Raw genomic sequence first — 13,954 nt, 5'->3', positions numbered from 1 at the left:
AGGTTCCTCAGAGACAGAAAGACATGTATAGCATGTATTCAATTATAACTGGACATTATTGATAAAATCAAGGATAATAATGCCACAGACTCAAAGGAACTGGTAAAATAGAGGTCCCAAGAAGAATATGCAAATCTAACTTAGAAGGGTAAACTAAATAGCAATAAAAGGTGGGTAGAGATATGGATCTGGGGAGGAAAGTCAAGGAAGGGAATTAGGGATGATGGTTAGGTGTTGGGGGAGGGAATGAAAGAAGGCTGGAAGTGAGAATGGAAATCAGCATCTCTAGGTCTAGCTGGAGATCTGGGACAGGGGAGGATACAAGGAGTCTATGGGAGTGTCCATAGTGGAGATTCCTACCACAGGAGGATATAGAAGCTGCACCTCTTGTAGCCAAATGGGACTTCCGGAAGAGGTAGGAGAACATTGATCCACTCACAAAGTCATTAAACCCCAAATTGGTTTTAACTACAAGATGTACAGGAATAAAAATGCAGCAGTATTAACAATAGTTTCAGTCAGAAACCTAGCATAACTATGTCCTGAGAGTCTTCATCCAGTAGCATCCGGATAGAGGCAGAGTCACAGACCCACAGCCTAACATCAGGTGGAACTCAGAGAGTCTTGTCGAAGAGTGTAGCATAGAATTGAGCAAGACAGAAGGGTCAAGGATATTACAAGAAGAACTACAAAATCAACACACCTGGAACCATGGGGTCTCACAGTGACTGGGTCATTAAACAGGAAGCATGTGGAGCTGGACCTAGGTTCCCTACCCATTTGTAGCAATTGTGCAGCTTGGTCTTCATGTGGGTCGATTAACAAGTGGAGCAGTGGCTGTCTTGGTCTCTGTTCCCTGCAATTGGATCCCATTCCCCTACCTGGATTGTGTGGTTGGGACTCAGTGGAAGAGGATACACCTAGTTCTGTTGGGACCCGATATCCCAGGGTGGATGGTACCCAAGCAGGGGTCCCCTTTCTCTGAGGAGAAGGGGAGGGGCAATAGAGGAGGGATTTGTAAGCGTGGGACTAGGAGTGGAAGAGGGAGATGGTCTCTGACTAGAATGTAAAGTGAATAAAATACATAAATAAATTTTTGAAAGACCTTGTTCTCAGACTTACATTCTACATCTTTATCACACATGTATGGACACTTTGAAATAATATGAGCATCAAAAGTTTGAGAAAGCCTCAGAAACGCAGTCTCCAGACTTGACATGGATATCACAATCATGAAGTCGCAGCCTCCTTGGTTACTGAATAAGATCTATACAAGATAAAGACAATAAAATTCCATCTAGACTTTTCTCCATGCCTAATCCTAACTTAACTTTCAAAAGGAGACACTGGAAGGTAATATCTGTTCATGGAGGAAAAAAGTTATTTTTTTTCCAGGGGGGTAATCATGCTTATCATAATGATGTGGATGGTCCCATACCTATGTCAACTTCAGCTAATATTATCCCAACTATTAGCACTGCTAAAACATCGTGAAATTGATACCACACTTGGAGAGAAGGAGTTAGTCTCAGAGGGTCATGAAGACAGAAGCAGAAAATTTAGAAAAAGAAGAGATGAAATAAAATTGGTAGTGGATGAGGTGAACTGCGAGTATTTCAATGTATGTACAAAAATTAAAGAAATGTTATTTTTAAAATACAAGGCATAAAAATATTATTGTGGAGACGATAATGTGAATGGATCTAATGTATTAATCTTTGATTTATCTTCTTATATCTTATTTTTTATTCATTAGAAGTCTTGTTTTTTTTTCTAATATTGACAGAAAGGAGATAGATCAGGATAGGAGGATATTTGAGGAGGAATTAGAAGTAGAGGGAGGCTAAAACCTAGTCCAGATATATTATGTTAATGTGATCTCATTTCAACAAAGAGGGGACAAAAGGAAACACTAGAAAAATTCAAAATGAAGAAATCAAGTAATTAAACATGATGTAATCATCCAAACAATGTAAAATATTATCTACTTTACTCCAAACAAACAAAATATTGTTTAAAAGGAGGCTTCATTTAAAAAATCCTACCATATTTCCAAACTTCCACCCCTGTAACCATATCTTTCCATCCCTGTCTAGACAGATGCTTCAATTTTACTATTTTGTTTTTTTTTTTTTTTTGGTTTTTCGAGACAGGGTTTCTCTGTATAGTCCTGGCTGTCCTGGAACTCACTCTGTAGACCAGGCTGGCCTCGAACTCAGAAATCTGCCTGCCTCTGCCTTCCAAGTGCTGGAATTAAAGGTGTGCGCCACCACGCCCGGCTCAATTTTACTATTAATGGCTTAAATACTATACCACTTGAGGGATGGTCTGCAAATTTATATGAAATTTCATTAATTAATTCATTTGAATATTATTTCAGAAGGGTATTTTTGTATGCATTTTGTATATATATGTATATATATATACAATTTTATACATATATATGTATAAAATTTGTCTTCATTACATCATTCTACCAAACTGTGGCAAAACATAGACAACTTCAGTTGCTCAACATTTACCAAAATGATATGAAAATTATAGGGACAACAGTGAAAGGTAAACAATTTATCAAGCCTCTCTTGTTGAAGAATACACTCATTCACTAGTTATATTTTTGTTTTAAGTGTTTTCATTAGCTATTTTAACTATTGGCATTACAACAAACCCTGTTATAGATTCTGCCACCATTGTATCCAAACTGCCAGGGATCATATGCAACTGAAGAAATGTTCTTGATTAGGTAAGTGGCCAAATCTTTTGGGGTCATTCTTTATCTGTGGAACTTTTCCACTGAAACACAAACAACTGATAGTATAACACCATGAGCCTTCCACCCTTCTTTTCACTTAGAAGATTTCAACTCTAAGTTCATGGGCACCTTGTCGTAAGGTACTTAGGATTCATCTTTTCATTGATACATCATCTTTGTAAGCCTAGTGATTCCAAAAAGGAAGTGAAAAGTCATCCCATCATTCCCCCACCCCTACTTCTAGAAAATTATATTATTTTCACATTTTTTAAAACATCATTAAATAGGCATTGTTGTGGCTGGTTTTGAGTGTCAACTTGATACAAGCTGGAGTTATCACAGAGAAATGAGCCTCCCTTGAGGAAATGCCTTCATGAGATCCAGTTATAAGGCATTTTCTCAGTTAGTGATCAAGGTGGGAGGTCCCAGCCCTTTGTGGGTAATACCATTCCTGGGCTGAAAGTCCTGGGTCCTATAAAAAAGCAAGTTGAGCAAGCCAGGGGAAGCAATCCAGTAAGCAGCTCCCCTCCATGGCCTCTGCATTGGCTCCTGCCTCCAAGTTTCTAGTTTCAAGTGAGTTTCTGTCCTGACTTCCTTTGGTGTTGAACAGCAATGAGGAAGTATAAGCTGAAAAACTCTTTCTTCCCCAACTTGCTTCTTGGTCATGATATTTTGTGCAGGAATATAATCCCTGACTAAGATATGCATCTTTTCAATAATAAGATATATTTATGTTGTTTTACCCCAAAAGAGTCAATTTTTGTTTCTTCTGTTTGACCTCCATTTCAAAAATGAAAGGAATCTTTTAAAAATGGATTGGAAGTTTATAACAATTTGTATTCCATGATGCTATGTTTTAATGTTCATATGCTTGTAATTCCATGGAACACGTTGCAAGGCAGAAGCACACAATAAAGATGAACCATTTGTTTCATTTCGATGTGCATATGTGAGTAGTGTAGAATTGTTTCAGATCTTTCTCTGTGCTCTGTACACTGATCCTTCAGCTTCTGTGGACTACAGACACCACAGCTGCATTGCAGCTCCTCAATGGCATGTTATAGAACAGATTGCTTATGGCCCTGCTCAGCCTGCATGCGAGGAGGGTACTGTGCTCTGGATCAAGGACAATTGTTTTAATAAGTAGTGATAAAACAAAAATAAACAGTCTTTCGGGAGAAGGAAGGAGCTGAGCCTGCAGTCAGTGATCCAACTTGTGTGCAAACTGTTTGTCTGATGGGAGTTAAGCAGACGTAAGTGCAGCTGCTTCCACAAATCAACAATTAATCAGAATTAAGCTTTTCCACTTCATTTTCTCCTCTAGACTGAAGGTGTTGTATCAAAATGTTTGACACACCACTGTTTTTAAAAGAATGTAATTTGATCTCATATTATAAATAATATGCTAACTATATTCTTTTGTGATTTGTATCAGTCTTATGCACATTAAGACAATACTGAGAGTAAAGCAACATACATGTCAAAACTATTATTAGATGTGAGAAAATTATGGCCATGAACTTTAAAAGCAGATTTGAGGATACATTTTGACAAGTCAAATAAATATAAAATGTTAGGAAATAAAGTGGTATTTTAATATAATATTCATGAGCCGGAAAAACATAAAGTCTAAGGCAACAGCAATACAATAATCTGAAAAATGGTGAATTTTAATATAAATTTATGATAACAAAGACAAATGTATCTAATTATATGTAGAATTAAATCTACTTTCATCAAAAGAAAAAACTGCAGCATTGTTGGGAAAATAATTCAGTGTGGGTAAATCAGTTTTTTAACAGATGTTTTCTGCAGGACAATACCTGTTTTCTATAATTAGTTTGGGTTTTCCAACCTAAAGAACAGCTTCCTATAATGCGCTGCATGTTCCTTATCTCTTTATTCATTCTCCATCTCCTTTATTTCACTGCATGATTTCTCATCAAGAGAAGAAAAACTAACAAATAATTCCAAAGAAATCAAAACAAACTTACTTTTCCAACATACTGTGGATCTGGTCCCATATGTTCTTCTAAAACAAAGAACTGGTTCCATACCCATCCCCTCTTGGGACGATGGTGTACTTCAGTTTCCCCTTCAGTGTGTTTGGTTTGGTTTCTGGTCACCTTAATGGAGCTGTGGTGAGCAGTTCCATAACACCTCTGCACGAAACAGAGACACACGAGGACTGGACAGATGCAAGATGTGCTCGTAATTCTCATTGTAAGATCACTTCCCGTTTACAGTCCTTCTTGTCTTCGTGGCCTACAATGGCTCAGTATGCATTCAAGAGAGAAGCCAAAGCATCTTTTGGAAGGACAGTCCAAAGTAAGCCATTTAGTCTGTCCATGATTTAGCTGCCCATCAGGGAAGGGTCAGATCATATTTACATCCTTTTCATGAATGGAAACCCAGGGACAGCCATTGCATCCCGAGTAGTCAGTGTAGGATAGCACAGGTCATCTTTTCCACCTATAAGGAAGAGAGAATTTGTACACATTACTAAACATGTGAATTTTAGCTACTTCTTCTGAATACAAGTTATTATTTCTTTACAACATGCAGATGTTTGGTGTGGACTTGCCTAAAAAACACATCTCTGTGATTACTGTGGAGTTATTTTCTTTAGAAATTTGACTGAGAGAAAAATAATCCTGAATGCATATTTTCACACCTCATAGGCAGGATTCCAGATAGAATAAAAAAGAGAAAGTCAAGGGAAAAAATAATGTGAGCACATGTATTCATCACTATGACAGATTAGACTCATGGAAACTGAGTTAAAACAAATCTTTATCCCTTAAGTTAATGTTGTGGTATCTGGCTCCATCAATGAAAAATTAACTAATAAAATGATAAAAAAGTGTGCAAATATTTCAAAAATACACATAAATTGTATGCTAGTTTGAATGAACTTACATGTAGACCCCTAAAATTAATATGAATCATTAATTACACATCCACTTATATATGTAACATACTTAATTTTTGTTGATATTTAACAAAACTTGATATGTCTATTAAAAATTAATACTATAGGAAAATTAGCAACCACTAATTTACTATCAACAATTTATAAACATTGATTCTTTTTCATTTTAAACATTGATTATTATATATACCAGTAAGTGTAGCCTTTGCCACATTAAGGAAACTTCTTGCAATAAACAGAAGCCACTACATAAAACCACAACCAATAAAAATCCAGAACCCAGTCCCAACATTACAAAACACTCCCTCACCTATTCAGCTATCATTGTAAATGATTGTGTGGAAATACTGCGAAAGCCAGAGAAGCAGAGGAATTTCTGTGAGATTGTACTTCCTGGTACCCTAAGAAGCTATAGCCATGAATTCTCACCAACATTACCACTCAAAAGTGACAAGGTAACACCAGCAAACATACCATATTCAGATGGGGGTAAAGTCCATGAGGAAACAACTCTACACAAAAAACTAAAGGCAAGTTATTAAATCTGGGAGAAGGAGAAGGAGTCCTTTTCAGAAAAGAGCATATCAAATGACTGCATAGTGACTATTGAACAGCCTTGAAAATATACATAAAAGTAACATTACATCACTTAAGTTATAGTTAATAATATATGTGTATATAGGAAGTCATATATGCATCCAATAACAACTAATAAAATGTGCCATGAGATTAAACGTTAGAAGGAAAGAAGCTTTGTAATTAAATTGCAATATCAAAAATAGACAAAAACCAAAAATTAATTTCTTACATAATATGTGTATAACTTTTTAAAAATACCACATTTTCTATCAGTAGCATCAGAAAAATCAAGTAAGCATATAAAGTACTTAGCTATTAAGAAAATAAAATGGAATAGAAAAGATGAAGCTCATTAGAGAATTAGAAGCAGTTGAAATCACCCCAGGATTGGGGCACAGGTTGACCCCATCAAGTGGGAGTGGTAATTGACTAGTCCTTGACATTGTGTTTTGTCTCAGGGTCTTGTCATAATGATATAAGGTGTAGACTTCATATCAAAGAAAGACAGATTTCCAAGCTGTGGAATGACTTCAATAAATAGTTGATTTTAGTACACAATTTTAGCAGCTGTTTCAAGAAAAGCTTGAAGGAAAGACCAATAAAAGTACCAATATGCATATATATATTCGTTGATATAAGAAATGTTGAGGGCCTCAATTTATATTTTGTTATAGGTAAAAAGAATGTGACTTGTTTGTATTATAAGAAAAATGAGATTTTTAAATTACCTTCATATTAAATGTCCCCCCTGCAGATAAGCATCAACTATCATGTAGCATTAAATGTAGTACATTCAGATGGGCAAAAAGATATACTTAATTATTTTAAAACAAAATACATCTTGATTAATTGTTTGATTTTTTATGTGTAATTGAAAAAACAGATGCTAGGGTGATGGTGCTGGAGTGGGTGGTTGTGCAGGAGCACAGTGGGAGAGAGGTGGGATAGGGAGTTTTAAGAGGGGAAATCAGGGAGGGGGATAACATTTGAAATGTAAATAAATAAAATAACCAATAATTTTTTTTTAAAAAAAAGTGGCATTATATAGTTAGGGATAGGAAGGTTTAAGACCACCAGTCTGGACTTTTTTTATATGAGCAACCTTTCTGATGAACTGGAGATAACAATAGCATCTTATTAGTGGTACAAGAATTATGTAGGATTGGAATTACATTTCAAACATCTGACAAATGTGTTATTCAAATGTTACACTATTCTGTGAGAGCAAAAATACATATTTCTATTTTATATATTCAATATTCTCTGTAGTTTATAAGAAAGATGGCTATTTTTCTAGGTCCAAAGTTGTACAGGCACTGGAAAGAGAATAAAAACTCACAGACTGTATTAGGACTGTTTTGTTTTGTTTTTTTCTTTTTCAAGACAGGGTTTCTCTGTGTAGCCCTGACTGTCCTGGAACTGATTCTGTAGACCAGGCTGGCCACTAACTAAGAAATCTTCCTGCTTCTGCCTCCCAATGCTGGGATTAAAGACATGCACCCCCACTGCCTGGCAGGATTGTTTTCTAAATTCACATTAGAATAACAAATTATTCAAGTCACAATATTGACATCTATTGAAACATTTTGTTGAAGTAAATGCCTTTTTTCTATTTTTCTTAGTGCCAATTTTATTTTGGTGATATATTTTTAATTTCACATAGGTTTTTATTACCAAGAGTTTAAAAGACAGAGATTATCGTAACGCTTCTTAGAAGCCAACATGACAAATATATAAAAAAAGTGTCATTATCTTAATAGCTTCTCACCATTTGGTGTGATGCTCCAATGAAATTAACATCTCTCTCCTTTATTCTAAGTTACTTATCAAAGCATAATTCATGAGTACAAGGTGAAGGAAGTGACTTTTGAAATGCATTATAGAAATGTTGATCTGGTGTATTATTGTAAAATCATGTAAGTGCCTTTTCAACTCCATACACATTAATCTCATGACGGTTATGAAAAGTGCTGAATATATTGCTTTTCTGATCTGTGCTCTGCCTGAGCTGTCTGACGTTGCTTGTGGAATTTCACTTCTAGTACATGGAATGAATCACTACTCAGAAAAAAAATGAGTAAACAATACAACCCACATCAGGCATGTAGCTTCTAACAATCTCTTTAAATAATAATATTCAATTTCTATTGCTACTTTTTCTGAGATTTGCATTTCTCCTGTACACTTCAAATACTACTCTTTGTAAATAAGGTCTTTGACTGGAACTACTTTTTTAAATTCATAAATCTTAGATTAAAAACAAAGCCTGGAAATATTTTCTATGTCAAAGAACTATTTCCTTAGCCACAAAGGTGTAACCCAAGCTGGTCTTGAACTCAACTCATTATCCTTTTCACTCTGCTTCTTCCGTAAATCCTACCATTGTGCACTTTCACTAATGACAATTGGAATTAGGGCATGGAACTGACTAAACAGATTTCTCAAAAGAAGAAGTAGAAATAAACAGATATTTTAAAAAGTATTTAGTATCTTTAACTGTTAGGACATGTAAATTGAAACTATTCCCCTCAATCACAGTGGCTAAAGTCAAGAAAACAAATGACAAGGAATTCTGCTAAGAATGTGGAGAAAATGGCCTATGTACCATTTCTTGGAGTATAAAATGTTGCAGGTACTGTGGGAATCACTGGGGAGGCTTCACAGACTATTCATATGACCCATGGCACCGCTACTGTGATCTATCCAAAGTTTATTTCCCACTACGAAGACAAACGCCAGTTCATGATTACTTGCTCCCTTCACAATAGTTAAGCTGCAGACCCAGTCACTACTTCTGTTAGCAGATAAATATAAAATGAAGTAATGATGCTCACATATGATGAAATTTTACTTGACAGAGGAGAAAAATGAAATTGTGAAATTTGCAAGCAAACATAAAGAAGAAGGGAAAAGTGTACTGTATAAGATAATACACATTCAGAAATACAAATGTCAAATGGTCTAACTCACCGACAGATCTTACAATAGAAACATTGGATTGCATGTATAACTTAGACTGCTCATTACAAGAGGCTGTGACAGTACCTGACTAATACAGAAGTAGAGGCTCACAGCCATCCATTGAACTGAGTACATGGTCCCCAATGAAGGAGCTAGAGAAAGGACCCAAGGAGCTGAAACCTTGCAGCCCCTTTAGGACAAACAACAATATGAACTAACTAGTTCCCTTAGAGCTCCCAGGGACTAAACTACCAATAAAAGAGTACACATGGTGGGACTCATGGCTCCAGCAGCATATGTATAGCAGAGGATGGCCAAGTCGGTCATCAGTGGGAGGAGAGGCCCTTATTCCTGTGAAGGTTCTATGCCCCAGTGTAGGGGAATGCCAGGGCCAGTAAGCAGGAGAAGGTGGGGTAGCAGGCAGGGGGAGGGGGAGGGAATAGGGGTTTGTTTTTGTTGTTTTTTTTGTATTTAGTTTTGTTTTATTTTTTTGAGGGGAAACTGAGAAAGAAGATATCATATGTCATGTAAATAAAGAAAATATCTAATAAAAAAAATGCCAGGAAGAAGAAGGCCAGTGTAGCGGGACCTTGAGATGGGAGGAATTATAGAGAACATGTGGTAGAATAGGAATAATGAAGAATGGGGTTTAGAAAGAGGCATGGGATTGGATTATAGGGCACAGATGGTGTGAGAATGAGGAGTAACTAATCAATGTCTGAGTAAAACAAAGAAACTTGCTATTATAAATTATACACGGAGGTCAGTAGGAGTTACTCTACACAGATAATACTAATGTTCCTTTCTGAAGCCAGAGGTTGTCAAACAAAAAGCCAAATAAAAGTGACTAATATGGAATATCTTCACAGAGTTGTTGGCCAGGGATACTCTATAGATCACCACACAAAGCAATAGAGACTATTGCATGGCTTCTGATTGCTTCCCAGACTTGACAGTAAGACTGCACTATTGAAGACAACAAAATCTTGGTAAGAAAAAAAATGGGGACATCAAGTTGGTACTAACCAAGAACTTTCTCCCTTCTCTTCTAGCTTTTATGGTAACAGAAGGTACTGTCACATTGTGGGGTGAATGTTTTGAAAACATTCTGAATGGCAATCATGATTTGCTTGGCAAGATATGGCCATGGGTATATTAGAATACATATGTTATGGGTAATTAACTGCATTCTTATTGGATTTAAAGGATGTTTCACAGGAGGAAACACATGCATATTACTGTAAATCTAGCCAAGTAGCCATGACTGAAGGGCTCAGAAGTCACAGGGGAAGACCCTCCGATTAATATTTTGCCAAATGTATACACTGTCAAACTGCCTTCTTATCCTTATCAGAAGTTTATTTTCCAGTGGACTATAATTAACACATAAAAATTCAGAAATGATTCACGTCCAGAGAGTGCCTGTTCATTGCTCAGCCTTATATGAAACATTTCTATTAAGTTCCATTCCTGCAAGATTTAGGTATGGAATATGGAAAGAGACAGGAAAAGAAGAGATGATTGTAAGAGTTAGAGCTTGAGGAGGAAAGTGTTAAATGATGTCTACACATGATTGAATTTGGATGAACAGCAGTGGTAGTTAACGGCAAAAGACCTGCACAATATCAAACCACTTTACATTACAGCATGAAGAATGGGATCAAGATCATAACCATAGCTGTAACCCTCCTACTTGAGGGCTAATTCTTCAGACCCTCTCAGAACCACACCTCTCTGCCCACCTCCTGCTATTTGCCAAGCCTCTCTCCTGGTTCCAGTTACATCAGAAGTCCTGCCTCCAGAGACCGAATAATGAGTTGCTGATTGGGCCAATAGGCTGATGAACTTGGGGGAGGGGTTTTGCCTCACCTATACTACCTGTTGGCTTGTAACAAGGATTTATGATTAAATGAAAGATGGCTGAGTGATCACACTTCCATGTCGTCTAATTTTTAAGAAACTTCCATGTGGATTAAGGTAATGATATGGCTTGCCAGGTCCCTGACTTCATATTCCAGAAAACCCATTCTTATTGTTGCCGCCGGCCAGCAACACCTAGCGACTGAGCTATAGGCACTTGATGGCAGTGGGAGGAGAAAGAGTTGACATTTTTTAAGATATGGCTTGTAGTTAGTTGATGTTGCCCCAGTGAGTGGGCCATATCCATGTGTATATGAGCCGCACAATTTGGACTCAGTGGGTAGTTAAAAAAATAACAACAACAACAACAACAAAATATAAGTTGGGAAGACAGATGGTATGAATCTGGAGGAGCTAGTGATAGCAATTGTGGGGTAAATATAATCAAAACTCATTGTCTGCATATTTTAAATCTTCAAAGTAATAGTAAACAGCACATTTAACTCAGTTTCCTTTCTATTTCATGTGTTATGCAAATTATCTTCATAAAACCTTGATCTTTCTTTTTCCTGAATGATACTTCTAGTATCTGTATAAATGGCAAGGCACATGCTAGTACATATGTTCATAAAACAAAATTACCATGAACTTCTTAAGGCACAGATTAATATATTAATCATTAGTGGGATCTTATTCATCTTATGTAAAGCAACTATACCGTAAATGTATATTCTAGATAAGAATGCCATTTATTTAGGAATTGCTTTTATTTGGGGATATATGAAGACATCATTTCTGAATAAAGCAACAGGGGCACTGAGCTCAGTACGGAGACAGAAGAAGAGCTTCCTTCAAAACAACAGCCTCATAGAGCAAGTTCCAATGTATATTCTAACTGAATATATCTAAATGCATATCCACTCATAGCAAGGATAACTTACAGTGACCAATACTGTCAAAATGTGGAAAAAAATAAGACTACTGATACAGTTAAAGTGAAATTTCAGTGTAGCTATCAGAACTAAACTAGAAATCTCGAAGCATAATTCTGAAAGTCAGCCTGTCTAATGAACAAGCTTCTTTTTGACAATGACTCAGTCTGAAAAGCATACAACCTTACTTTTTCCTAGACAGGCTCTTTAAAGACCCTAGTACTGTCAGGCATATTAAATATAAAGTGGTTGTATTTGAATGTTAATTTTAATAGTTGACAATGAAAATTATAGGTACTAAAAAAGATCATCTTTTCTTTAGTTTTGATTCATTACATATGGTAAATTATTCTTTATATGGCACATCTAGGATTTTAGTCAATTTTATTTTCATCAGAAACCTTCAAGGTTTCCACTGGCCTGGGAGATGTAGGCTTATCTTCCTTTACTGGTAAGACACACTTTCAGATACTTGTCTAGCCCCAGAGCTGCAGTCCTCACTGTATCCACTCATTACTATATGTTTACAGTTTTTACTTTAAATCTGTTTCTTCATTCTATAATGACATCTGCTTCTGAGTTTTCATTATATATTTCATTTCTTAGAGTTCCAGTTAACTCTTTTCTGCATAACTTTGGAGAGTCTTTTATATCCAGTATATAATTTGTGAGTTAAATAATTAAATTCATACCTCCAACTGCCAGTTGATATAAATAGCATTTGCTTACAGTCCAAATGCAAATTTGTGTACATCACATAGAATTTTTGGGAGTTTTACCAAACTTTTGTCTGTGACTCAGAGTAGTTCAACTTTTCCATACTAACTCTGCCAGGCCAAATTGTTGGCTTGCAGGAAGGATAAAATAGCATCCTCCTGCTCTGCATGGTGGCACATATATGTAATGACAGCCTTGGAAGGACTAAATTAAGATGATTATGATTATGAAGGAAGTTCATCTGCACAGGGAAATCTAGGCTAATCAGTATTATATAAAAGTCTTTTTCTCAAACTAACAAACAACAACAAAAAAATTTGTTATAATCCCCTAACCCTTCACTTGAAAATCTAGATATTGAAATTCTTTGTTATGGCCTCTTTCTCTAAATTTTTATAAACTTGATCTCATTCTTGCTAAAGTAGTCTACTATGAGCCTGCTATTTGTACTATTGTTTAGTCAAAATAGTTGACAAAATCCATCTAAGGATGCAAGGGTTTGTACTGAATCCTCATTTGGGGGAATTAAGAGGAGACTCACGCAACTGACCACACTGGATACTCAGGTATGCAGCAGAAAGGGACTGCTCAGCATGCCAAGCGCATGTTTTCCCTTTAATGTAGTGTAGAGGAAGAAAGTATGAACAGTTCCATTCATAATTCAAGTAAATCTCACTAACTCCATTGAGCTAACCTCTATAATCTCTAATAAGAGTGTCCAGAATCTTATCTTCTTTTAAATTCTAGATCTGGTGAATAGACAATATTAGCTATCACATCTTGATATTAGAGTTCTGTTAGTTTTTCTTCACACTTTGTGTATTTTCCATTTCCACACTAACTGCTTTTGTTTATTTTATTATTGTAGACCATAAGTAAACATTTGTTGAGAGAAGACAAAAAAATAAATGGAAAGTAAGTAAATTAATACATGGCTCTGGCGGTGCTTATGTTGTTAAAATAATTAGGTTGTATTTGTGACATTTAAAACTGTAGAATCAAAGTAACTTAAACCATGCTTGAACTCAGCTAAGATACCCTGCTTTTGACTTAAAGTTGAGTGGCAATCATGTTTAAATCATCAGATAATAAATCTCCATTTAAAAGATAAAATCCTGTTTTTTTCAATATTCTTTTATATTAGAGAGAATTAAGTAATTCAAGATCAAAACAAAATCATTCTTGGATTCATAATGCTTTTTTTTTTTTTTTTTTTTTTTT

General features: G+C 35.8%; 1 protein-coding gene across 21 annotated transcripts in view; it reads right to left on the bottom strand.

Annotated features, from left to right (window-relative positions):
- The window catches only part of Cdh18 (cadherin 18), a 904,392-nt gene that overhangs the window by 262,492 nt on the left and 627,946 nt on the right, over window positions 1-13,954 (bottom strand). For all 21 annotated transcript variants that reach the window (XM_031359900.1, XM_031359898.1, XM_031359903.1 and 18 more), the window contains one exon: window positions 4,747-5,224. In XM_031359900.1, coding sequence (XP_031215760.1) covers window positions 4,747-4,974 — 228 coding nt within the window. In that variant the 5' untranslated portion in view covers window positions 4,975-5,224. The remainder of the gene's footprint in view (window positions 1-4,746; window positions 5,225-13,954) is intronic.

Source organism: Mastomys coucha, unplaced genomic scaffold, assembly GCF_008632895.1.
Source record: "Mastomys coucha isolate ucsf_1 unplaced genomic scaffold, UCSF_Mcou_1 pScaffold8, whole genome shotgun sequence".
In the NCBI taxonomy this organism is placed as follows: domain Eukaryota; kingdom Metazoa; phylum Chordata; class Mammalia; order Rodentia; family Muridae; genus Mastomys; species Mastomys coucha.
This window is presented reverse-complemented; position numbering and strand designations above follow the sequence as displayed.